Source organism: Petaurus breviceps, unplaced genomic scaffold, assembly GCF_028583685.1.
Source record: "Petaurus breviceps papuanus isolate PSGF00001 unplaced genomic scaffold, PetGlider_PUasm1.0 99, whole genome shotgun sequence".
Lineage (NCBI taxonomy): Eukaryota > Metazoa > Chordata > Mammalia > Diprotodontia > Petauridae > Petaurus > Petaurus breviceps.
The window spans coordinates 19,683,806-19,710,486 of NW_027187465.1; the positions used below are offsets into that span (position 1 = coordinate 19,683,806).

The following is a 26,681-nucleotide window of genomic DNA, read 5'->3' on the forward strand; positions in this document are numbered from 1 at the left end:
GCTGGGAGGGGCCTTAGAACAGGGAATGTCAGGGCTGGGAGGGCCCTAGAACAGGGAATGTCAGGGCTGGGAGGGGCCTTAGAACAGGGAATGTCAGGGCTGGGAGGGCCCTAGAACAGGAAATGTCAAAGCTGAGAGGGGCCTTAGAACAGGGAATGTCAGAGCTGGGAGGGGCCTAGAACAGGAAATGTCAGAGTTGGGAGGGCCCTACAACAGGGAATGTCAGAGCTGGGAGGGGCCTAGAACGGGAATGTCAGGGCTGGGAGGGCCCTAGAACAGGGAATGTCAGAGCTGGGAGGGCCCTAGAACAGGGAATGTCAGAGCCTTCCTCTGACTCTAAATCTAGCTCTTTCCACTGCTCCCTGATGCCTCCCATTGCCCTGACCCACCTCCCTCTCTCCTTGTCTCCACAGTGGGCTGAGAGGGGCTGTGAGCGCTTTGTCTGCTCCTCAGGTAAGTTTTCCAGAGGGCCAGGGCTCCCCAGGTTCCTATTCATGGAACAGGCCCCCACATATCAGGATTTCATGGACAGGAGAAGAGTGGAAGAGAATACCCCTGGGACACAGAGGGTCCTCATCTGGTCCAACCCCCTCATCTTACAAATGGGGAAACTGAGGCCCAGAAAAGTTATCGTCTTTTGCCTCTCTTTGTACCCCCAGCACTTAGCACAGTGTCTGGGACCCCGTAGGTGCTTAATAAATGTTGATTGATTGATTATCTGACTTGCTCCCAGGGGCAGGAATAGAGACAGAACCTATGATTTCATTGGTAAAGAAGGTCTTTAGCACTACAGGTCAGGACTCACTCTATAACTTACAGCGTCGCAGGTGGGATGCATCAGACCTAAACTCAGGTCTCCCTGCCTCCCAGGCTAGGTCTTTACCAACTACCCTCCCGTTCAGTGCATGACTTACTAACATATGCCTTACTTAACTAGTATCACATACCAGGGCATGACTCCCAGGCCAGTAAATAGTAAATTGCAACCCAAGGACTCTGACTCCCAATGAGGGAAAAGACTGATGAGCCTTGGGCTGACATAAGAGCTAGGACGCAGGAAATCTGGGCCTGGCTAGGCTTTGTCCCTCACCACCTCAAAGGAACCTTGGGCAAGACATTAATTAAGCCCTAATTCCTCATCAAGTCTTTCCAGGAGTCTCAGGTTGGAGTATAGAAAGGAAAGTAAGGTCCCACCCCTAGAATAACCACAGGCCATCCTGGGGTCTGTCTGAAATGATGCAAACCTTTCTTCCCCCAACAAACCACCCACAGCGGGCAATGCTGGCATGGCCACAGCCTATGCCGCCAGGAAGCTGGGCATCCCTGCCACCATCATCGTGCCTAACACTACGCCTCCCCTCACCATCCAGAAGCTCAAGGCTGAGGGTGCCATGGTCAAGGTCGTAGGTGAGGTGAGTGCCTGAGAGGTGAACTCATACCTGTTGGAGATTCGATGTACAAGGGGTGGGCTGGAGCAAGGTTGTTGATTTGTATTTGATTCTAGAGGTACCAGGGAGCCATTAGAGTTTCTCAAGCATGGGAATGATGAAGTCATTCCTTTTAGGAATATCTGTTTGGCAGCAATGTGGAGGACTGGAGAGGGAGGAGAATGTGAGTTCAGGAAGCCAGATGAGACCCTATACAAAATGTCCAGCTAGTGGGACCTTGGGGAGAAGAGCCTTCCTTCACCTGTGTCCCTTGATGGTTCCCAGACACTGGACGAGGCGGTCAAGTTGGCGAAAGCTCTTGCCAAGAACAACCCAGGCTGGATCGATGTGCCTCCCTTCGATGACCCCCTCATCTGGTATGTGCTGCCCACGTTGGGCTGAAGAGTCATATTTAGGTTAAGGATTTTCAAATCTATTTATCCAGCTCTAATCTCTCTGCTGACCTGCAATCTCCTATCTCCAACTGCCTTTCAGACATCTTATACAGGATGTCCAGTAGATATCCTAAACTCGACATGTCCAAAGAAGAACTCATTACCTTTCCCCCTAAACCCTTCCCTATCACTGTAGAGGGCATTACCATTCTTCCATTTCCTCATGTTCCCAATCTAGGAATCATCCTAGACTCTTCATTATCTCTCACCCCCCCCCCATAACCAATATGGGGCCAAGGTCTGTCAAGTCTACTTTCATTAAATCTCTCCAATATGACCCCTTTTTCCATCAGACACAGCCACCCCTATGGTCCAGACCCTCATCACCTCACACCTGGACTATTGCAGTAGCCTGTTGGGGAGTGGGGACGGGGCTAGGGGGTCTTCCTCAAATCCCTCCCCACTCCAATCCATCCTCCATCTGGTCACCTTCCTAAAGCACATATCTGACCACCTTTCCCCTCCCCCCCAACCCCAACTGACCTTGACCGTACCCACAATGCTCCTCTTTCACCCTCCTCCCCTTGTTAAATTTCTAGGCATCATTTGAAGCCCAACCCAAACCCTGCCCCTCCAGGAAGATTCCCCAGATTTCTCTAGTCAGTACTGCTTTTCTTTTTGTACCTCATGGAACCCTTGACACTGATTATAAAACAGTCCAGTAGGAACATAGGATCTCAGATCTAGAAGGGTTCCGAGAGGTCATCGAGTCCAGGCTCTGGAGAAGAGACAGATTAGGGCCGGGTTTGGAAAGAGCAGAAAGGGAAATGCAAGAAGTCTGAGGGAGTCAGCCTAGCATGGTGGATGAAATGCTGGGACTGGCACTGGCAGGACCTAGGTTCAAATCCTGCCTGAGACACTTAACAACTATATGATCTTGGAAAAGTTACTTCCCAAAAGTTTCCCAAAGAGAAAGGAAAAAATAAAACCTTTGTAACAAATATTCATAGCAAAGAAAAACAAATTCCCATATTGGCTACGTCCAAAAATAAAAACATCCTGAAAATGGAAGGTGTCCAAAAGTGGAGTTGGGCTGCCTTGTAAGGTAGTGAGTTGTCCATCCCTGCAGGTGTTCAAGTGAAGTTTGGTGGTAAATCATGCCTCTGGTACAGACTGAACTAGATGTCCAGACCCTTCCAGCTTTGAGATAATGGCATTTTCTGATTCCGCCTCTCCAGGGAAGGCCACACCACCATTGTGAAGGAGCTGAAAGAGAACCTTCCTGGGAAACCCGGTGCCATCGCCCTGTCAGTGGGGGGTGGCGGCCTCCTGTGTGGCGTGGTGCAGGGCCTGCTGGAGGTGGGCTGGAAAGACGTGCCTATCGTGGCAATGGAGACCCACGGTGCCCACAGTTTCAATGCAGCAATCAAAGCTGGCAAGCTGGTCACACTTCCCAAGATTACCAGGTAAGGGAGAGAGAGAGAAGGAAATGAGAATTTATTAAGCACCTACTATGCTCCAGGCACTGTGCTATTATTATCTCATTTGATCCTCACTAAAACGTTGCAATGATCCCCATTTTACAATTGAGGAAACTGAGGCAGACAGAAGATCCCACAGCCAGTAAGTATCTAGGGTTGGACTTGAACTCTGGATTTCCTGACATTAGGCACCATCTAGCTGGAGTCAAAGGATGCTGACTGGTGACAGACGGCAGCTACAGAAGCCCAGGACCCTGGGCCAAGCATGCAGGGGCTTCAACTCCTATACCAGAAAAGGAGCAAACAATGCCCCTGTTCTCAACACGGGGCATAAACACCACTGCCCTCTAGGGAGCCCTCAGGGCTGGGAGGAATCTTCTCCATCCAGATGAACCCCATCCTTTTATGAATTTGGAAACAGAGCACAGGAAAATTAAAGAACTTACCCAAGCAAGTGCCAGAGCCAGGATTAGAACCTGCACGTTCTGGTTCTACATGCAGAGTTCTCTCTCTGTCCCCAAGAGGCCATGTAGCCAAGGTGGACAGGAGTCAGCCTAGGGATAGAAAGAATAGGCTTGGGTTCACATCCTATCTCTATGACTGGAATGCCCTCCCTCCTTCACTCTTAACTACTGACCTTCCTAGAAACCCCACCTTCTCCCTGAAGCCTACCCCAATCCCTCTTCATCCCAGGGCCTTCCCTCTGTTGACCATCTTCTATATATCCAGTAGATAGCTCACTTTGTACCCATTTGTTTGCATGTCATCTCTCCCATTAGATTGTAAGCTCTCTGAGGGCAGGGACTGTCTTTTGCCTCCTTAGCACAATGCTTGGCAGATAGTTAGCACTTAATAAATATTTTTGATTAATTGATTGACAGTGGACAAGTGACTTAAAACCCTCAGTGATGTCTAGATTATTCTCTAAGGCTCTAAGATGCAGACAACATTGCCTATTCCAATGAAATCATAGGTCCAGGACCTATCCACTATCTCTACTCCCACCAAAGTATGGACCAATGACTCAGTTTCCCCTCCCACCAAAATGCCCATATCTCATTATCCTTGATACTGGTTGCTTGGTCCCTAACCACCAGAGGACACTTGAATGCTAGACTGCCCTACTCTTCTCCCTCCAAACCCTTGGAATTCTGAGCAAGGCAAGAATGATCAAGTATGGCCACTTGGCTCCCTTTCCTCAAGGTCCTCAAGTGTGGCAGACCTAGAGGGCCACATGTAGCCTCAAGGTCACAGGTTCCCAACCCCTGCCTAGGGCCTTTAGAATACAGTTATGGCTTAGTGGATAGACAGAGAAACCTGAGAATCTTGCCTCTGGCACTTACTTTCACTGGGCTACATAAGTCCCTTCACCTGAGTCTCAGTTTCTTGTCAGCAAAATGGAGAAGGTGCTCTTTGGTAATCACTGAGATGGTATATGTAAAGGGCTGGATGGGGTCAGTTAGTGGGAGTCTTTTGGATGAGTTTTCATTGGTATGAGGAACTCCCTCTGAGAAGCTGGTTAAAGGAGGTAAGCAATTTGCATATAGCCAGAGGAGAGGCTTGAACTTAGGCCTACCCCACTTTCTCTTAACCATATACAACTGCTTTTTTTTTTTTTTTAAAGCAATCAGGCTTAAGTAACTTGCTCAAGGTTACACGTTATTTCTGGGTGTGGTGCTAAGTATATGAGCCCGGATTCGATCCCCAGGTCATCTCGACACTGGAGCCGGTGCTCTAACTCACTGTGCTACCTGGCTGCCCCATACCACTGCTTCTTAATAATTAATTATTAATAATCATCAATGAATTATAAAATTATTATTGCTTACAAAAATTCAAGCCACAAACCTTTTTCACAAGCACACTTAACCATGTAAAGCAAGGCCTCCTCAAACCACCAGGTGTTTCCCTCATGGTGGTTATGTTAGAAATACCCTTACAAAGTGTAGATGGGAGTCTGATTCCAGCGCCTTTTTTCTCCATCTCTCCTAGTGTGGCTAAAGCCCTTGGGGTGAACACTGTTGGGGCTCAGGCCCTGAAGCTGGCCCAGGAACACCCCATCTTCTCTGAAGTGATCACAGACCAAGAGGCAGTTGAAGCGATTGAGAAGTTTGTAGGTAGGTGCCAGACTCAGTCCTAAGCCCTTAAGAAGAGGGAAGGAGATTGGGGGAGCACAGAGGCCTTCCCTCCAGGCAGGGGTGTGCTGGTAAATGTTTAACAACCAGATCTCCAGACCAGCTATCTATATGTGTGTGTTGGTATGTATGTATGTACATAGATATGCAACACACTTTTAAGTTTCATCTGCATCATTAACATTTTTTCATCACTTTTTAAATCTAGATAATCAAAAACAACGAAATCAAACTACAATTAGTTGTGTCTGCCGATTTCCGTGAAGGAAAAGATTACACAGAAATTTTAACAATCGGCTCTAAAGCCAATTCTAGCGCACCCCTGCCTATAGTCAGTCAACAAACATTTATTAAGCACCTACTACAGGGTGTTCCTAACATCTGGCTGGACACATAGGAAATCTCATTAACTATACATATTTTCAAGAAATGAAATGAATGAAATTTTTAACATTTTATTTAATTAGCATAAATTTTAGCCATGACAATTTCATATGGAACAAAAGCTTTCATTAGCTATTGGGGACTATTTTCCATATTAATGAGATTAATTTAATTTAATTTATTGATGAGATTTCCTATGTGTCTCCTGTTTCCTATGCCTTCCTATGAAATCTCATTTATGCCAATTAAATAAAATGTTGTTGAAAATTTCATTCATTTCATTTCTTGAAAATATGCATAGTTAATGAGATTTCCTATGCATCCAGACTTTAAGAACTCCCTTGTAGGGGAGGCTAGGTGGTGAAATGGATAGAGCACTGGTCCTGGAGTCAGGACCTGAATTCAAATCCGGCCTCAGACACTTAACACACAAAAACTAGCCATGTGACCTTGGACAAGTCACTTAACCCCAATTGGCCTCCCAAAAAAAGCCAAAAAAAGAACTCCTTTGTATGTGCCAGACACTCTGTAAAGTGCTAGTGATACAAAAAGCGGCCAAAAAAGAAGTTCCTCAAGGAGCTTCCAATCTAATCGGGGAGACAAGGAGCAAACAAATATGTACAAGCTCCATATGGTATAAGTAGGAAATCATTAACAAAGGGAAGGCCCTGGAATTAAGTGGGGAAGGCTGCCTGTAGAAGGTGGGATCTTAGTGAGACTTAAAGGAAGCCAGAGAGATAGCTAGGCTTATGTTGTGTGGAAGGACGATCATGAGCAAGACCCCTATGCCAAACTATCCCCTCCAACCTGTACCAGGATCTGACCAAACCATTACCAATTCAACGCAATCCTTCGAGTCAACAAGTCAATAAACATTTATTAAGTGAGCATTTTGTGCCAGGGACTGTGCTAAGTATTGGGAATACAAAAATAAGTGGGAAGAAAGAAAGTCCCTGCCCTCAAGAAGCTTCCAATCTAATGGTGGAAGACCAGTCTGAAAAGGGGGAGCTGAAAAGAAGGTGAGGGGCTTGGTTGAGGAAGGCCTGGAGAGTCAGGTGTAGGGTCTGGAGAGGAAAGAAGACATGCAGAATTTAAAGAGCTACAGAAATGTCATTGTCATCATCATCATCATCATCATCATCATCATCATCACCATTATTATCATTATTTATTATTATTACCATTATTATTATAGCTCAAGGACTTAGTCTAGGGCTAGTCTCAGATGCTGGGATGGCCAGCTTCAGTTCCTTATTCCGTGCCTTCGGTCTATCATGTAACTCACATGTTTTAATTTATATACCTTCTCCGTTAGAATGGAAACCCCTTGAGGGCAAAGACTGCTTCGATTTTTTACTTTTCTCGGTATTCTTTAGCAAGTGCAGATAAATGCTTGCTGATTGACTGAGGAGGTTGGCGTCCCTGTACCACCAGGTGCGGGGATTTCAGGAGCCAGTCGAATCCTCGAGGCTCCGCACCTCTGGTCTCAGCCCCTAACCTTTGCCTTCTTCTGGTTCCTGCAGATGATGAGAAGATCCTGGTGGACCCTGCATGTGGGGCAGCTTTGGCAGCTGTCTACAGCGGTGCAGTACAAAAGCTTCAGGGAGAAGGAAAGCTCCCGGGCAAGCTGTCCAATGTGGTGGTCATCGTGTGTGGTGGAAGTAACATCAGTTTGGCTCAGCTGCAAGGGCTTAAAGAGCAGCTGGGGATGAAAACTAGCTGAGCCCACTCCCACCGACCTCCTCTGGCACCCGTCAAGCACCCCCCCCCCTTGGGGCTGGAGTTTTATCCAGCGCCTTATTTTTTATTATTATTATTTCTGTTCTACTGTTGTTATTGGAGGGCACATATCCATGGGGCTGGAAGAGACAAACCTCTTTCTGATGGGGGGTGGGGCAGGGCTTGGGAAAGGGTCTCCAGCCACTTGTGAACCCCTCGCTTTACAGGGGGAAAGGGGGAACCCTAGCCCTGTTCTGGAACTCCTACTTAGCCCCACTTTAATTCATCTCTTCCACCAGCCCCATAGAAACCTGGGAACCCCAGAGATGAGAGCTAAGCCAGGTGGGAGGGAGTGATGGAGATGGGGTATGGGACTTTCATACAGTGCCCCCATCTCTCTCATCTCTGAGACCTGTAGGTCAAAAGAGAACTGGACAGGGAAGTGAGAAGCATTTGGGTTTCTTCTCCATAGTCCACCCCTCTTGGTTTCCTTCTCCAGGGCTGGGGAGTTAATACCAGACCCTACTCATTTTTCTAATGTCCATATTGTTTCATTGAAAAAAAAAAACAATTATACATCTATTTATGAAAGGTGACTTCTGGGTGTGTCATTTCCTCAGCATCTTTTCATTTCTCTTTCTGCCGGGAATCTGAAATGACCCCAGGAGGGATGGTTTCTCAAGTGACATATGGTGGCTGGGGAAAGCACCCTTCACTCTAGCTGCATCTCATAGATGAGCCATTCCAGGCCCAGGGAAACATGGGGAATAAAAAGGTTTTGCTGAAATCCCTGACACTAAGAACACTGGAGAGAAGAAAATTCTGAAATCAAATCCTCTTCTCTTCCCAACCCTTGCCAGCAAGGGACTATTAACGGGCTGAGTCCCTACTTCTGCAGGGATAAGTGCTGGACAGTAGGGGGTGCTGTAGTGCAGGGGAGCTGGAAGATGCAACATTTTAAGGCTAAGGATTATGGGAAACTCCCAGTGGGGCTTGCTATTCACTCAAGTGCAACCAACATTTTGTAAAATATGGTGGAAAGAGGCTTGGGCTCACAGCCAGGAATATCTGAATTCAAATCCTGACTCCGCCACTGAATGATCCCCACTGGAATGTCTCACAGACAATTCCCTATAGCAACGAAATACCAGGTCCAGTCCCCATCCCCCTACTCTGTGTAAAGCCTTGGAGAAACAATAAGGAACAAGAGTCCTGCCTTCAATATTACTTTTTATTACAGATTAACAACACCCATTTCTTTAGTGTATTAAGCTTTACAAAGCACTTTCCTCAAACCTGTGTGTGAGGCAAGAAGCATTGGTAATTATACTTAAAAAAAAAGAGAGAGAGAAATGGAAACTGTAATTAAAAGAGGGAAACCATGTATTAAGCGCCTACTATGTGCCAACCACTGGGCTAAGTGCTTTTTACAAATATTATCTCATTTGATCCTCACAACAACCCTGGGAGGTGGGTTGTTATTGTTATCTCCTTTTACTGTTGAGGAAACTGAGGCAGACAAAACTCCCACAGCTAGTTAGTAGGTCTGAGGTGGGATTTGAACTAACGTCTTCCTCACTCCAGGCCAAATGCTCCATCTACTGTGCTATTACATTCACAGTGAGAGGCAAGATCAAAATCTGAACCCAGGCTCTAACTCCAAATCCAATTCTTTTCACTGTCTCTTGAAGGCACCACCAATACCAACAAGAGGGGGTTGTTAGGGCGTCATTCTCAAGTCCTCACTCTCCCTCACCCCCCTCCATTCAGTCGCCAAATCTTGGTACTTCTGCCAGTATCCAACCCCTTCTCTAATTCCATAGCCTCATCTCCTCGTGCTGTATTCTTGGTCTCTGAGTCTCAAGTCTCTCCCTCCTCCAACTCACCCTTCACTCAAGCTGCCAAAGTGATTTTCCTACATCATATGTATGGTCATGTCACACCCCTACTCTATCAAAATTCTGGTGGATCTAAGATCAACTATAAACTACTCTGGCTTTGAAAGTCCTTCACAAAATGTCCCTGAGTTCCCTTTCCAGCTGTTCCTCACAGACAGAACCCCATCTCCCACTTCCATGCCTTTGCAACGTCTATCTCCCATACCTAGAATACACTGTCCAATGCCCTTTCCAATTCAAAGAATCCCTCACTCCTTCCAAGACTCAGCTCAAGCACTATCTTCTACATGAAACCCTTCCTTCCCTCCCAAGTTACTAGTGCCCTCCTTTCCAAACCTCAGATTCACTGTGTATGTTGAGTGAATATTACAGATTCATGTTATCCCCCCCATTAGAAAATAATCTCCTTGAGGTTACATAGTCTTCCTATCTGGCCTCTAGAAGTGTCTGGCATATAACAGGCGCTCAATAAATGCTTGTTAAGGAATCTGTTGCCTTGGACAGGCAGCGTTTGGAGGTCAAGACCCACCTCTCACTTCACATGTCCAAATCCCATTCCCTCTCAGTAACTTTTCTCCTCTTTAAAATGAGAGGGTTATACCAGGGAACCTCCCAGACCCTTCATCTCCAACATCTTGGTGCTGGGAGCCCTCCAGAGCAAATGCCCAAGCAGAAGCATTGGACAGTGCAGCGTGCGTTGAACCTGGGAGAAGAGCAGGCAGGGGAGCAGCCTAGTCTATGTAGATTAGAAGAGAATGAAAGAAAGCTTGAGTTAGGTTTGAGGATGAGAAAAAATCAAGGATTTCTTCAATAAACAGGAGAAAGGGGAGGGGAGAAGAAGGGGAGAAGAGAGGAGTTGTCACAACTAAAAGACCTAGGGAATGAGTTGTAAACATTTCTGCACTGATTATTAGACCTGAGTTTGAATCCTGGCTCTGAAACTGAAATGATCTGAATGAACCTACGAAGTCACTGGCCACCTCTTTCTCCATTAAAAATGAGGGGATTGGGCGGCTAGGTGGCACAGTGAATAGAGCACTTGCCCCGGAGTCAGGAGGACCTGAGTTCAAATTCAACCTCAGAATAGCCATGTGACCTTGGGTGAGTCACTTAACCCCAACTGCCCTCCAAAAAAGGCAAACCAAAAAAAATGAGGGAATCATAGGTAATAATAGTGACAATAAACAGTAGCCAGCATTTATATAGAGCTTTAAAGGTTTGGAAAGTGCTTTACAAATACAATCTCATGAGATCTTTACAACAACCTTGAGAAGTAGATACTATGATCATCCCTGTCTCACAGATGAGGAAAATGAGGCAGACGTGGGGTTAAATGATTTGCCCAGGCTGCAAGTACACAAAGCATTATTTGAATACGGATCTTACTGCCTGCAGGGCCAATATTCTCATTCTAAATTGTATCAATCAATGAAACAAGCATTTATGGAGTGTGCCTGTGAGAGCCCTGGAGGGATGGATGCCCTTCCCCCACCATGCCTGGAATGGTCTCCCTCCTCCTCTCTGCCTCTTGGCTTCCTTGAAATGCCAGCTACAATCTCACCTTTTGCAGAAGCCTTTCCTGACCTCCCCCCCTTCACACTATGAATACCTTCCCTCTGTCATTCATCTCCCATGTATCCTGTCTATAGTTTACTTGTATATCAAATTTGCACATTATCTCCCACATCAGACTTCAAGCTCCAAGGGTGACTGTCTAATACCTTTCCTTGTAAGCCCCAGCAGTGGCACACACTCACACTCACACACACACACACACACACACACACACACACACACCCATCACCACAGAATATCTCTGGCTACTCATACCCCTTCAACAAGGAATCACCAAGAACAGTTCTCAATAATAAAATGGAGGACCAGTATACCTAACCGTCTAGTCTACCGTGGCCTCCAGAACCCTCTCCCCTCCAGGCATTGGGTGCACCTAATTTTCCAATGCACCCTAAGAAACCCTGGGCCATGCAATCTTCCCCCTGCTGAATTCTAGTAACCACGGGCCTTTCTTCCCTAGAGTTGAAAACTCTTTAGAACTCAAGTTCCTTGAGAAAAGGGATTGTCTCCTCTAATTTCTGTTTTAGGCCATTAGATGTCTACTGGAGATAACAATGGCCTTGGAATCATGAAGACTTGAGTTCAAATCCTTAGGAGCTAAGGATTTGACCCAAACACTTAGGAGCTATATGATTGTGGCCAAGTCACTTAATTTCTCTGTCTCAGTTTCCTCATCTGTAAAAAGAGAATAGCACCCACCTCAAAGGGTTTCTCTGAGAATCACATGACATGCAAAGTGCTTTGCAAAGTTTAAAAAACTACATCAAGGTTTGTTTCAACTTGTATCCACAGTGCTCGGCATACAGCAAGCATCCAATAAATACTTCCTCATTCATTTGCTGTTTTAGGGATTAGGGATACATGGAAGAAGGGGAATTCACACCCATGCTCTGGTTTTGAGACTGGAGCAGGCCAGTGTCCCTCCCCGCCTCCCCAGCCCAGCCCTCTCAGGCTTTGTCACCCACCCTTCACTGTCCTTCCACATCGGAGCTCACAGAGAGCAAGAAGGGACCTTAAGAAGCCACCTAGGCCAACTCCTCATTTCTCAGGTCAAGAAACTGAGCCCCAGAGAAATCAGGAGACTTGCCTAACATCGCAGGTATGGAGCTTCCCATCACATGGTCCACTTTATGGGTGAAGACAGGGAGGCCCAGGGAGGCTGTGACCTGCCCAAGGTCCACTGGACTGGAGAAGGGATTTCACTCATGTCTGGGCTGGACTTAGGTGGACAGGCTTGGACAGTGAGGTCCCTTCTATCTCTGAAGTCCTGATTCTCTGAAAGCCCCAGCCCATTCTAGCCGACAACATCCCGACCCCCTCCAAAAAGCAGAGCGGGGCTGCAGGCCATAGTCTCTCTCTTTTAATAACATTGCATCCATCTGTGGTCTGGCCACTGGAGAGCCCCAGGCCAGTTCCCACAAACCCCTCAGACAGGCACTCTGAACGTAGAGAGGGGCTGCAGCAGAGAGGGCTCAGGAGGAGGAAGACAGCCTTCATTCTCCAATTGGCCTCTGGGACCAATGACATTTCCATGGAGGCAGCAGCTTCTCAGCCCCAGCCTTCTCTCAAAGGTGTCCGGGGCAGCAAGCATGGCCAGCCCTTCCAGTGCCCCCCAAAGTGGGCCTGGCCAGTGAGAGGTGGTAGAGTTAGCTAGAGAGAGATGGGAACAGGGCTGGAGGCAGGGGGAGGCAGATGGCAGCAAAGGACCACCAGATCAGGAGCCCCACCCCTCCCCCCAGACCCAAGAGGGCTGGCTCCCCTCTCCAGTCCTTACTTATGGCAAGGTCAGGCACTAGTAGAAGAGCCCACAAGCCTAGGCAGCCACCATCGGGAAGCAGGGGAAGGGAAAGATGCCCACAGCCCAGGGAGCCCAGGGAAATCCAAAGCCCCCAAATCTCCAAGTCTGGGGTTTCAGTGGAAGGTCTGATGCAGTTTGGTGGTCATTTGTTTTTTTCCAAATTTGTTCCCAAAGGGCAGCCCAATGAAGGAGGCTGACAATATGAACATGGGGAGAGGGGGGTGGGGGGGGTCATGCCTAGCTCCTCCTCCACCACTGTCCATATTGGGGAAAAAGACTGGTTGGGGGTGTGCAGTCTCAGTAAATGGAGCTGTGGGAGGTGCCTAGAAAGGGGCAAAGGAAGGTGACAGCCTTCTTCCTCAATGAGACAGGTCTGGGAAGGCAGGAAGCAGGCTCCTCAGAGGTAAGCAGATCCTTGAGGGTTTCAATCCAGAAGACCCTTCCCCTGCCTTCTTTCTCCAGGAAAGCTACTGTGGCTTAGAAGCACACAGTTTGGAGGCTGCAGCCTGGGGCTCAGGAGGGAATGGGAGGAATGGGGTTGGGAAACTGGTGGTCCCCTAAGGCCCTCAGGGCCTCTTTGGACAAGGCAGGTGGCTCGAGAGCCTATGAAGCAGCAGAGAATGGAGGGAGCTCAGCCCTCCGGGCCCGGCAGGCATATTCCTTGGGGTTCCAGGATGAAAAGGACAAACAGGCAGCTGGGGTCGGGAGAGGGGGGGGAAATGAGGAGGAGAGGAAGGGCCAACTTCCTAAGGGCACTGAGGGAAAGGGTGTTGGGGGGTGGTAAGAGGGGCTGGTCCCCAGCTTCACTCCCAAGAGACCTTGATGGGGGAGAACTTCCACAGGTCTGGATGGCCCATGTGTAACAGCTTGTCAAAGGGGGATGAGCTCCACTGGAATGGGGGTAACTGGTCCCACGTGGGGCCACTGACGGCGATTAGGCCAAAGTCTTTGGACAACTCATAAGAAGTGACCTGAAAAAAGGGTTGGGGGCAACCAGTGGGTAAACCTGTACCACGGATAGCCATGATTCCATCCCATCCCCGCTCCTAGCTCTCCACCCACATGCCACCATGGGGGTCTAACCACTACCATCCAAATTACTAGGATTTGGAAGCTAAAGCCTGAGCACAACCATCCCCCACACCAGGTCCCCTCTCTGGGACAGAGGATACTCTCCCTAATACTGCCCGAGGGCCACACACAAACCTTCATGTCTATGCCTCCATGCGATCTCTGAGTTAGAGCAGAAAAGGGGTACGTCCCATTAGCTGGGTTGAGGTCTGAGCGGGCCGAGATGGCATTCTCCCCATTCTGCATAGGGTTGCAGTCCTCACACCGGGATAAGGGATCATGAGGGAAGTTGTTGAACCTGAAAGAAGGAAGTGGTGTTAGAATATGGGCAAGAGGAAGGGGAGCTTAGCTCTAAGAAGAGGGAGGGCAGAAGGTGGGAGGCCAGTCAGCTTTTCCAGGAATAGTATCCAAAACCTGTCAAAGGAACTCCCCAAACCGGTCAAACCGAAAGGACACTGTGGAATCTACAAAGCCTTTGGGCAAGAAACCTAAGAATGTGGGGGCACAGTGGGGCTAATCACCACTACCTAATGAAGTCAAGGCTTCAGAAGAGACAGGTAGAAGCTGGTTAAGAAAAATATATCTGCCTAAGAGTCATTCTCTAATAGATAAGCGGTCAAAGGATATGGACGGTTTTCAAAAGAAGAAATACAAACTATCAACAACTATGTGGAAAAATATCCCAAATTATTACTAACAAGAAAAATGTAAATGAAAACACCACCATCGTTTATCAAATTACCAAAGATGATAAGAGAAGAAACGAGTGATGGTAGATCTGTGAACTGGTCAAGTCATGCTGAAAAACAATATGGGCTTATGAGAAAAAAGTCACTAACTGTTCATACCTTTAGATTCAGTTAGCCCACAACTGGGAATATGCCCTAAGGAGGTTCAAAACAAAACTGGTGTGTGTGTGTGTGTGTACATATAAAACAATTTCTTTAAAAAAACAATGTCTGAGAATATTTTTTGGATTTCTGAGCCACAGCATAAGTCTAAGGATGGAATCCTAACAAGGGCTGGTTAAAACATATCTGCCTGAAGTCTTATAAATCTAATCAAAAACAAAAATGAAGAAGAATAAACTGCCTATTTGTGTCTATCAAATTTGATATCACAAAGAGAAGCTACAGGGAAGGAGGAGGAAGACTAGGAATAGAAAGACATACAAAGCTGAAAGCAACAAGGTCTAAGAAATGAACTACAAAAAAAAAGTCTACGGACTCAAATGTTGACATACAAATAAACCTATAGTTTATTTGTGAAAATTCAACAGAACAAGCCCCTTACTTTATGCAAGGCATTCTTCTAGGCACCAACAAGGAAGGCAAGCTACAGATCCTACTTCAAGATGACAAATTTGACCTCCAAGGGATCAATGAGAGCTGAGAGAATAAGACCCAATGATTGGCTGAGACTTGTTGGGTATACTACATTGGGGTATACTCTATTCAAAAGAAATGGGAGAAATAAGAAGATGAGGCGGGAAGGCATATGCATATAAGGAAATCAAGAGCATGACGGAGAGAATTTGGGTAAAAGTTATAAAACAAAGAAAGAAAATTAATTTGGGGGGAGTATACTATAGACCACCCAGACAGAAAGAGGAAATGGATGAGTTTGGGAAACATCACAAGCCTAAAAAAAAACCATGATAGTTCCAAGGGACTTCAATTATGAGATATCCTCTGAAGCTCCATCTCTTTGCCAATGGCAGATCAGCGAATCATTTCTTGGCTTGCCTTAAGGATAGTTTCTTGCTTCCAAAAACAGAGGAGCCAACAAGGAGAAATTCAATTCTAGATCTGATTCTCAACAACTGGAAGGCCCCGGCTGGCAGACTGAAAGTAATGGGAACCCTGGGGAGTTCTCCCTTGTGAACACTCCATTCAGGGTTTTATTATAGAAAAATGGAGGGAAGAGTAGACACAGTCTAATGGGCATCCTGCCTTGTGAGTGAGAAGAATTCAAAGGGCTGAGACAAAGGATAGCTTGCATGCCATGAATTAAATTCTTCTAAAGAGGTCATCCCCTAGGAGGTGAGGATATCCCCAAGCATGATAGTCTAAAGCTCTAAAGAGATAAAATTCCAGTGAGGAGGAAAAATAGGGGTATTTATCTGTAGTAAATACTCAGAGAGCTCACTGAGCAAGGTAGTTAAAAAAAAGATTTGAATAGAAGATAATAGGGGAAAGAATGCAAGGGCATGGCATGTTGCAACATTTACCAAGGAGTGCTCAAGGTTAGAATGACCAGAATAAACCTAAGGACAACTGGAAAAAAAAAAAGGTTGTTTTGTTTTTAGGGGAAACAGAATAATCAAGCAAGTGACTGGACCACTGCTCAGCGCACATGGAATGATATTAACAGACAACAACCAGTCAGTCAATCTACAAGCACATACTAAGCACCTACTATGTGTCAGCCACTCCATTAAAGCAGTAGGGACACCAAGAAAGGCGAAAAAAAAACAATCTCTGCCCTCAAGGAGCTTACAGTCTATTGAGGGGAGATAACATATAACTACATGAAAGATGTGTAGATACAATGTATATAATATACATGTCCATAGAAGATGTGTACCAGGTAGGATGAAGGGAATATTCCAAAAGGGGAAAGGTAATACTAGCAGCTAGGTGGATCAGGAAAGGTTCCCCCCAGAAGGCAGGATTTGGGTCAAGTCTTGAAGGAATCCAGATAAGCTACAAGGCAGAGGGTCCAAGACACCCAGGTGGGTGGTGCGGTAGCTCTCTGAGGAGCTGTAAATAGGCCAGAGCCAGACTGTAGAGTATACGAAGGGGAAAAAGGCAGGAGAAGGCTGAGAGGGCAGGAAAGGGTTAAAAGCTCTTTCAGTATCGAAGAGGAGGGCGTCTTGGGAGTGTCAGGGAGCCATGGGAGCTCAATGAGCAGCAGGAAAATCTCTTGGCAAATGAGTGGCAAGTGGACCGGAGTTGGGAGACCAGTTAGATGTCCGCACAGTGGAGAGAGGTGATGACAGCCCAGACTGACGAAGTGGTCGCAGGAGTGGAGAGCATGGGACGTGCATGAGAGATGGAGTGGAGGTGGAAACAACAAGGCTCAGTGATGGACATGATGTGTGTGGTGAGAGAGAGAAGTCAAGTGACCTGGAGGATGGTGGTGCCCTCAATGGCACTAAGGAAGCTGGGAAGAAGAGAGAGTTTTAGATCATGAGTTCAGTTTCGGTCATGCTGAGTTTGAGATGCCCAGGGAACACCCAAATGGAGATATCCAAAAGGCAGCTGTAGAGATGTGACTCCAGATCAGCAGAGAGCCTAGGGATGATCTAAAGATGTGTGGATTGATGATCATTGAACCCTCAGGAGCTTGTGAGATTGCCAACTGCGTGAGTATAGTAGATAAAAAAGAGGAGGGCCCAGGACAGAGCCTTGGGTAGTGAGCTCGACAAGGATGAATAACCAGGGGCAGCTAGGTGATACAGTGAATAGAGCACCAGCCCTGGAGTCAGGAGAACCTGAGTTCAAATCCGGCCGCAGACACTTAACACAAAACTAGCCATGTGACCTTGAGCAAGTTACTTAACCCCAATTGCTTAGGGGCGGCCAGGTGGCTCAGCAAGTAACAGCACTGGCTCCAGGGTTGGGATGACCTGGAGATCAAATCCTGGGCTCAGACACTCAGCACCACACCCAGAAATAACTGGCCATGTAACCTTGAGCAAGTTACTTAACCCTGATTGCTTTAAAAAAAAAAATAGAAAGAAAGAAAGAAAGAACATGGAGGACAGGAGGGGAACCTTAGGAGAGAAGAGCAAATGTCCCTATTTTCCCAGAAAAAGGATCATTAAAAGGATGGTTTGTGAATGCCTAGAAAAAGGAAGCAGAGATTTCATAGAGCTGGCAAGGCTGCTTCATTCACAGCAGGTTATGCCAAATGTACATCTTTTCTTTTCTTGACAGGTCACTAGCTCAGGGAAAATGCACTCATAAAGGTTACAGAGATTTTAGTGAAACAACAAAGTGTCACGTGGAATTTCTGTGGAAAAGGCAGGGAGATGTGGGCTAGATCAATGGTGTCAAACTCAAAGAGAAACAGAGCCTTGAAGGTTGCATGTAGACTAAGAAAACCATAAATTAACATTGTTTATGTCTCATTGTATTTTTACTTATTTTATTAAACATTTACTGGTTTGAGCCTCTGGGTCTGACTCCTCTGGGCTAGATCATACTAGATCATACTATGGGTTATGAGCGACTGGACACTAAGTAGTTGTTAAAAGTTTGATCACTTGAAAGGAGGTGTCCACTGGAATGCTTTGCCCTGATTCCTTTCAATATTTTTAGCAATAAGTTTTATCAAAGGAATAGAGGACACAGTTCTCAAATGTGGAGATATTATGGAAGAAGTCCAGAATGGAACTACAGCCTTCGTTTACAATCAAGGAAAAACTTCTCTATGCATTTCATATGCCCATGAGATTTAGAGAGAGGACCTTAGAGATCCCCTTCCTAATCCATCCCCACAAGTGGACAGCTGGGGAAACTGAAGCCCAGGAAGAAGAAAGGACTTGCACAGGGTCACATGTCTAAATGGCAGGGCCAAATTTCAGAGTCCAGTCACCTGACTGCAAATCCTGGGTTCTTTCCAGTGCCTCTAAAAAGTAAGAACAAAGTCTGGGGTCCTGACCTCATCAGTCGGATCATGGAGGCCATGTCATGTACCAGCGACTGGTTCCGTTCAAAAATCCGTGCTCGGGGGCTGTTCTTGTAAGAGAACCAGTCCCCATATTGCTTCACCAGGTCGGGCATCCCACTGGCATTGAACACTGACTCAAAATACCTAGGGAGGGGAGAAGGGCAAGAAGGGGAGGTCATCTTCACTCCATTCCCTCCCATCCCAAGCCACCACTCAGAAGCACCACTGTTTTCTGCCTCACTACAATGATAGATTGAGGGCTGGAGGGCCCCTCAGAGAGCATAGAGCAAATTCTCTCATTTTATTACCGTGGTTTGGGCCACACTTGGGAATGGAGGGGGCCACATCCAGCCCCCAGGCCAGCTGTTTTGACACGTCTGCTGTATTGCTGGACTTGGGGTCAGGAGGACCCAGGTTCAAATCCTTCCTTAGACACTTTCTAGTTACAGGACCCTAGGCAAGTCTAGGCCTCAGTGTTCTCATATGTAAAATGGCCTCTAAGTTCCTTCCAGCTCCAAAATGATGATCCCCAGAACATTTATCAAGCACTCCCTTGGTAAGGAGGCTCTGTGCTGGCTATGGGGGGTTGGGAGGTTGCAAAGTCAAAACACCAGCAGCAGACACTGCCTTTTGGCTATTTCTGCCATGCTTCCCACCCTGATTCAGAAAGGGCCCAGACCCCCGAGGGAGGGGAGGGGAAGGGGTGGATGAGGCAGTAGAGCCAGTGGTCAGCGCTCACGGTAAGTTGTAGCTGGCCCAATAGCCCTTCTCATACAGCTCCTGAGTCTTGTCAGCCACCACCACCAGGCCCCTGGAACACAGGAAAGAATCACAGAATTTCAGGGTTAGGTGGGACCCCAGAGACCAGATCCAGCCCAACCCTCCCAGCTGCCCAGTCAGCTTTTGGAAACCTCTCAGCATCAGGAAGTTCCCCAACGTGAAGCCTCACTGGGCCTCAGGCGGAGCTTCCAACCCCAGGCTCCTAGTCCAGTGGTCTGGGGACCACACAGAACAAAGCTTGTCCCTTCCATCTGATGGCTTTTCAAATATCTGGAGACAGTTATTCCATCCCTCCCACCTAGCTCATCTATCCCCAGGTACTCCTATCTGCTTTGTATTAAACATTCCCATGCCTACAGATAACCAGGTCCTCCCTCCCAACTTGACAAGACTTGGGTCGTGGGAGCCACATCCAGACTCTGTCAGTGAGGCATTCAGCCAGTTCAACCCTCTCTTTCCTAAATGCCACTCCCTCACCCCAGCTCAAGGTAACCGCCTCTGCTCTCCCCCCTACCCCCTAAAGGTCAGACAGGAGGAAGGCCATGGCCTGCCTAATTCCCTTGAGCCCCGGAAGGGAGGTAGGCTGAATGCTGGACACTCACGGTATCTGCTCCAGAATGGTGAGCAAGCCATCCATGGGCTTGGACTGTCCAGGAATGAATGCGTTGTAGTCTACAATCATCCACTGGTTGTTGTATCTGCCGAGGAGAGAATGGGGGAGTCCTGGTGACCTCCATCCCCGCCCCCAGAAACGAAGGATTTGGCAATGCTGGTGACCCAGTGGGCCCATCCTGCCTCTGCCCAGCCTAAACTCACACCCTCGATAGCCCTGGCCATTGGAAAATGTAGAATTTCAGAGACAGAGAAGACTCAGGAGATATGGGGTCTTATCCCCTATCAGGGTCTCAGCCTCCATATCTTTAAAAGGAGGCCCCTTCTAGCTTTAACAAACTCAGATTCCATCATTTTCTAAGCTCCCCCAAATACAGTGGTTCCCACTGCCTACCAGACCCAACAGAAGTCTTCTCCCCACCTGGCTCCCAAGGCCCTCCAAAGTCTGACTCCACACGACCTAAGGAGCTTCATCTCCTCCTGGGGTGTGAGAACCAGGGATGGCAAAGGCCCCAAGGTCTGGGACTCACGTGCCACTGTTGAACCTCTTAAAGATGGTAGACCATGTAGAGCCATCCCGGGCCAGCCGGTTGGCCACGATATTACGCAGCCACTCGAGGACGCTGTTCTGAGGCTTGACATGCTTCCACAGCTTTGCGTTGCTGTTGCCAATGGTCGTCTCCAGGGTCACCTGTGGCCAGGGCATAGCCGAGAGACAAGGGAGAGAAGGGGGCTGGCACCAACTGCCTTCAGTCTCCTGCCTGCTTCCCTGGGCTCCACCCCCTGCAAGGTCATCCTTGTTGGCTGTCCCTGTATATCTGCATGTTGATTCCCCATCAGAACATAGGCTCTCTGGTCCCTATGCTTAGCACAGTCCCCGACACACAGCAGGAACTTTATAACCAGATGCCTGCTGAATGAATAAATGTTGTGCCCCTTGGGTAGAATATAAGCTTCTAGAAGGCAGGGCCCATTTCGCTTGGGTCATTGTCTCCCTGGCCCCTCCCACATTGCCTAGTACATATAAGGTGTCTAATAAATGCTTGCTGGTAAACTGACACTTCCCCCACATTCCCATGGGGCAGCGAAGAATGGGACGAACAAGGGAGAGATGGACAAGACAGCCAGAGTACACAGTCATCGAGGGGCCGACACCATGACGTCCTTCAAGTCTGAGGATGTGCCCACAACATCTCCAGCTTCTTGCTTCATTCTAGCTCTAGGAATTTCTCCCTTGAACCCACACATCCCTGCCCAGGTTGCATCTCAGACGCAGAGAAGCAACAGCAAAACCAGCTCTTCCCAAAAGAAGGGATTTCATGACCCAGGAGATGGTAGCAGCCAGGCCAGTGGGGGAGTAATGAGACTTCAGGGGCCCAGCCTCCTGGATGCTGCCCTCCCTGGATCGTGGAGGGTTTGGTCGTGCTGGCCTCAGTCCTCACCACTCAGCTCCAATCTTTCTTGGCAGACTGACTTCCCGTTACTCTGCCTCACGCACACTACGCTCAAGCTAAACTGGCCTATCTATTACTCTTCGTACATGACATCTTATCTCCCACCACCTCCCACATGCACACCCACCTCCATGCCTGGAAGGTTCCCCACCACCTCCAACTCACACACAGTAGCCCATTTAGAGCTGGAAGGGACCTCAGAGTTCATATACTCCAATCTACTCATTTTACATTCGAGGAAACTAAGGGTCATAGAGGTTAAACGTGATTTCCCAAGGACACAAGACTTTAGAATTTCTGCCTCTATTCAAGATGGCAAAATCACAGGCCCTTCCACGAGGCCTTTCCTGCTTCACTCCATTGCTACCAGTTTCCCCAAAGTGCCTTCATATATATTTGGATTGACTTAGCTGCTTAAACATTGCTCTCTCAGGAGAATGGAAGACCCCTGAGGGCAGGGACGCATTTCATATTCTGGTGCTTAGCACAGTTCCCAGCACACAGCAAGGACTTTAACAAATGCTTTTGGAATTGAATCAAATCTAGACACTAGAGAAGCTGTATTGCCCAGTGGAAAGAGAATTGTAGTTAGAGTCACAGAACCTGGGTTCAAATCCCCCCTCCATCACTTATTACCTGCATGACCTTGGGTAAATTACTGTTGTCTCCCTGGGCCTCAGTTTCCTTGTCAGTAAAATAAGAGAGTTAAACTAGATGGCATCTGAGGAACCTGCCATGTCTAGATCTATGATCTTCTAAGTCAAATAGCTGTAAAACTGTCACTTCCCCTCCCTAGGTCTCAGTTTCCTCATCTGACAAATGGGAATAAGGATGCTGGTGCTCCTTACTTCACAGGGCTGTGGTGAGGGAGGGACTTTATAAAACACTAAAAGCCCTTATAAGCTTTTATTGAGCTATCATTGGCCATCACCTGCTCCTCACGTCACTCAGACTGAAGCTACTTTTTGTCAGGCTCATCTCGGCACCAAGGATTGGCTGACAGCTTGCCTTTGATGCCCTTCTGTGCCTTTGATGAGCTTAAAGACACTGAGGCTCACAGATCTAGGGGAAGGGACCCCTGAGGTCATCTGGTTCAGTCCCCTAATTTTGTAGATGAGGAAACTGAGGCCTGGCCCTAACCCTAAGTGACTTGGCCAAGGCAACCGAGGTAGGATTTGGCCGCAGGAATTCCTGACTTCTAGTCCAGTGCTCAGACACTCTCACATGACCAAGGGGCTTCCATAGCCCAACAGGAATTAGATCACAGAAAAGTAGAGAGCTGGCCTTAGAGGGAAGCAGTCCTGGGTTCAAGTCTTGCCTCTGAAATCCCCTGCCTGGGTGACCCTGGGCAAGTCATCTAGCTTCTCGATGCCCCCCGGGCAGCCCCTGAGACTCGTACGGTTCCCAAGCAGGCATCCTTCCTTCTGCACTGGCAGGATGAATTTTCCTACATCAAAGAAACCGTAAACCCAGTCCTCAACACTTCAAGGACCAGTATTTCATCAAGAAACGGGTTTCATCAAGACACAGATTCCCCCGATTCCTCTAATCCTGTGCTTCCAGGGCTGCCACGGCCAAGAAAAAGGCAACACCTCTCTAAACTCTGTGGAACACGACCCAGCCCCGGCATTTTACAGATGGGGAAACTGAGGCCCCCAGAAAAGTACAAGCAGACAATAGGATGATGTGCTCTCGATCTTCCCAGCCTGGTATGAGCTGTCAGAACTCACTCTAGAAAAGCTTTGGAGGGCCTCATCGGAGCTAAGGTAGGGCCTGAGAGGCCAGCCCGAGTGGAGAGGTCAGCCCACATTTACTCATCAGGAGAAAAGCTTACACTTCCATAGCCCCCTTCTGTCTACAAAGCAGGTCCTCAGCATACCCCCAAAAGGGGGCTGTGACTTTCTCCTTTCATGACCATCACTATCCTTGACGGGTCCACACTTCAAGATTCAGAGACCATCTAGTCCAACCCCCTCATTTTACTGAAGGGGAAACTGAGGCCCAGAGGGGAGGTGACTTGTCCAAGGTGACCCAGGTGGTGGCTGGGCCTCAGAGGTGATCTGTCCACTGTGCTAAGGCCCCAAGAGTGACAGGAATACACCTTGAGTTCTACATCCCAAGTTGGGAAATGAGAGGAGAAATTATCAAAGGCGACTCACCAACCCACTGCCCAAGATATAGAAGTCGTCACAGGAGAAGATGGTCCCAGGGTAGGAGGAGAAAACCTGCTCGTTCCCAGGGATCAGTGGTGACCCACCTAGGAGAGACAGCCCCCGAGCAAGACCCAGCCCCGTTAATCAAACCTCCAGCAGCAGCTCCTACATCTTCCAGGGCTAGCCCTTGAAGACTGACAAAGCTGCTTCCTCACAAGTATACCAGGAGACAGATGGGTTCAGAGGTTAGGTGACTGGCCCAGGGTCACCCAGTCTATAAAGGTCAGAGCTGGGATTCAAACCTACATCTTTTTTTTTGAGGCAATGGGGATGAAGTGACTTACCCAGGGTCACACAGCTAGGAAGCATCTGAGTCCACATTTGAACTCAGACCCAGGGCTGGCACTCTACTCACTGCAGCACCACCTAGCTGCCCCTCAAACCCGGGTCGGCTGCTTCATCTAAGACCAGCTCCCGTGCCCCTATGCTGCCCCATTTATACAGGAAGGGTAAGTCCCTTCTTCTCCTGGGCCAAGATCCCCTTCCCTTCGGCATCCCCCCATGAGTTCCCCACATCCCATGAGGCCAAGGCCGTGGCCTGGCCCTCGGGAATCTACAGTTTCAAGAACAGCCACTCTCACTGCCTGGATAGGGCACTGTCCACTGCAGATGTTAACCGAGTCAGTCAGTTATCAAGCCCCAGGTTAAGGAAGATGATAAGAACAGAGGAAGGGAGAATGGCCTCATGGGTGCAGGGGGCTCTGGGAGGAGCCTGTCTCTGCCCATGCAGATCTCCGGAGCCCTGAGTGGTGGAACGATGTGTGAGCCCCCAGCAGCCAAGCTTCATCAAAGTTCACACCTTTGTGCTCTGTGCAAACTCTCTTATCTGATCCTCAGAGCAACCCTGTGAGTGAGGTGCTTGCTACAGCAATGATTACCTCCACTGTACAGATGGGGAAACTGAGGCCCTCGAGGGTAAGGTGACTTGTCCAGAGTCACCCAGCTAAGAAAGTGTCAGAGGCAGGTTTGAGAGAAGACTCATCCAGGAAGCCACGTTACTGACAGACCAGAGGACCTGTCAGAGCCCTCCAGGCTGGGGGCACAGTAAAGCCCCTTGGTGGCACATAAGTCTAAGTACTTTTCTAGGAGGGAAGTGGGGAAATGAGGGACCACCAGGCCCTAGATCTGCAGCAAGCAGGCCAACCCTCCCATTTAACAGATGAGGAAACCAAGGCCTGGAAAGGCTCACAGCATCCCAGTTCTGGAGTGAGCTAGAAGGCCATCCAGTCCAACCCTCTCTTTAAGAGATGAGATCAAAGAAGTCCCATGACTTTCTTGGGATCACACAGAGCACAGCCCCTCCTCGCTCCCTCCTCTCTGGCCCCTGCTGCCAGGAGGCCCCCTCCTCCTGCCCCCCAGAGCCCCAGCCCTTCCCCCAGTACCCGGTACCTTTGGGCAGCGTCCGGAAACGGAAGTCATACTTCTTGATGATGCGGAGCATATGCTGATAGGAATTCCAGGTGTCGTGGGACACCAGCAGCTCACTGTTTTTGGGCAGCAGCTTGATAAGGGCTGAGCAGGAGCCCGAGCCCATGACCCGCCTCTGCTCCGTCTTGTTCAGGGCCGGTTCCAGGTCCTCCAAGTCACCCGACAGCTGGAACAAGCTGGGGGGGAGGGGGGCGTGGCCGGGGTCTCAGTCTCCTGGGCAAGGAGGAGGAGACCACTAAGGAGGTCCCTGACACCCCAGTAGAGAGTAGGGTAGCAGGGCCCTTAGGGAGGCTTGGGAGCAGAGCCTCAACCCCCCAGCTGGGGACCAGGCACGCCCTGATTCAACTCAGCCAGCATTAAACTAACGTGAGCGCCTCAAGAACAGGAGACGTCTTCCTTTTCTACTTGTATCCTGAGAGCTAACACAATGCTGGGCTCAGAGGAGAAGCTTGATAAAGGCTCACTCACTCATTCATGAAGTCACCTACTATGTGCTAGGCACTGGAGGTACAAACCCCCAAATGAAAAGCAGCTCCCACCTTCAAGCCTCCATTCCAGAGACAGAATGCAAAGTGCAATGGCCACCAGGCTTCCTGAGCCAAGCCACAGAGGAATGGAGAGATTCCAAGAAGCAGAGGTGATACAGGCTAGAGGGTTCAGGAGGCCTCCTCTCTCCTCTCTGGGCAGGGGCAGTAAGCAGCGCCTCGGTCCTCTGTACCCACCGAGCCACCGTCGAACATGAACCGGCCCAAGCAGGACACCAACCATGAGCTCTCTACCATCCGAGTGCTGTCCTCTGCCCTCGTAGCAGCAGGCAGAGATGCGGGAGGCCTCACGAGCCCCACCCACTAGCCATCAGGAACAATCCCCCTGGCCACTCTCTCCGCTACATTCAGACACTCTCCCTGCCTCCCTCCCTCATCACTCACTTGCCTTACCCTCGGATCCCCTATCTAGCACCTTTTAACGGCTAAGATTAGGTTCCCTTATTTCTCAGAGCTCAGTAACACGACTCACAGCTTTTCTCTACCCAGGGGCCTTAGCCCTTGCCCTCAGAGCATCCAAGGTTCACCCTGGGTCCTTCACTTCAGCTGCCCGCAGGAACAAACCTCAAACCTCATCATCACTTCCCATATCTTCAACACTCCGATCACACCCTCTGATCCTAACCTTTGGTCTTCTCACTGCTTGCTGTTCCCCTCATCCTACCCTTTACCCTTACTGACAGCCAGTCCCTTCACCTCCTCATCATATTCCCAGGTCTGACCCCTGAACTGGTCTCACTTTCTTCCCTTTATAGCTGACTGGATCAACTCTGCACTGTCCTGGAATCCTGAACTCCTCACCCCCTTGTCTTATCCATGCTTATACTGTCCCAAAACCCAACCAAAGATTTCCCACCATCATCCACCTTCTCTTCTCCTATGTGTCTGAACACTCCCAGAAGATGCCGATCAGATCTACTACAAATTTGTGCAATCTGAACTCAAACGGGCCCCTCCTGATACATGGAAACCCTTTTTTACTCTTCCCTGTTTGAGAGTGATACCCACAAAGGCCCTTGGGCCAAAACTCCTGCTCCCTCCTCAAGCCTCCAAACTCCCTCTTTCCCTGTGTCCTCCCTCTCTGCACAA

The 26,681-nt window shown here is 48.6% G+C and overlaps 2 protein-coding genes across 3 annotated transcripts in view; one reads left to right on the forward strand and one right to left on the reverse strand.

Annotated features, from left to right (window-relative positions):
- The window catches only part of LOC138156397 (L-serine dehydratase/L-threonine deaminase-like), a 13,881-nt gene extending 6,325 nt beyond the window's left edge, over positions 1-7,556 (forward strand). For both annotated transcript variants that reach the window (XM_069081687.1, XM_069081686.1), the window contains 6 exons: positions 414-453; positions 1,273-1,412; positions 1,713-1,804; positions 3,061-3,288; positions 5,296-5,420; positions 7,346-7,556. In XM_069081687.1, the coding sequence (XP_068937788.1) occupies positions 414-453; positions 1,273-1,412; positions 1,713-1,804; positions 3,061-3,288; positions 5,296-5,420; positions 7,346-7,545 (825 nt within the window). In that variant the 3' untranslated portion in view covers positions 7,546-7,556. The remainder of the gene's footprint in view (positions 1-413; positions 454-1,272; positions 1,413-1,712; positions 1,805-3,060; positions 3,289-5,295; positions 5,421-7,345) is intronic.
- Positions 7,557-8,754: 1,198 nt separating this feature from the next.
- PLBD2 (phospholipase B domain containing 2) overlaps positions 8,755-26,681 on the reverse strand; it is a 35,219-nt gene continuing 17,292 nt past the window's right edge. The window contains exons 5-12 of the mRNA XM_069081685.1: positions 25,009-25,223; positions 23,566-23,663; positions 20,483-20,643; positions 19,943-20,038; positions 19,300-19,371; positions 18,552-18,704; positions 14,019-14,181; positions 8,755-13,783 (exon numbers count right to left, since the gene is read on the reverse strand). Coding sequence (XP_068937786.1) covers positions 13,616-13,783; positions 14,019-14,181; positions 18,552-18,704; positions 19,300-19,371; positions 19,943-20,038; positions 20,483-20,643; positions 23,566-23,663; positions 25,009-25,223 — 1,126 coding nt within the window. The 3' untranslated portion in view covers positions 8,755-13,615. The remainder of the gene's footprint in view (positions 13,784-14,018; positions 14,182-18,551; positions 18,705-19,299; positions 19,372-19,942; positions 20,039-20,482; positions 20,644-23,565; positions 23,664-25,008; positions 25,224-26,681) is intronic.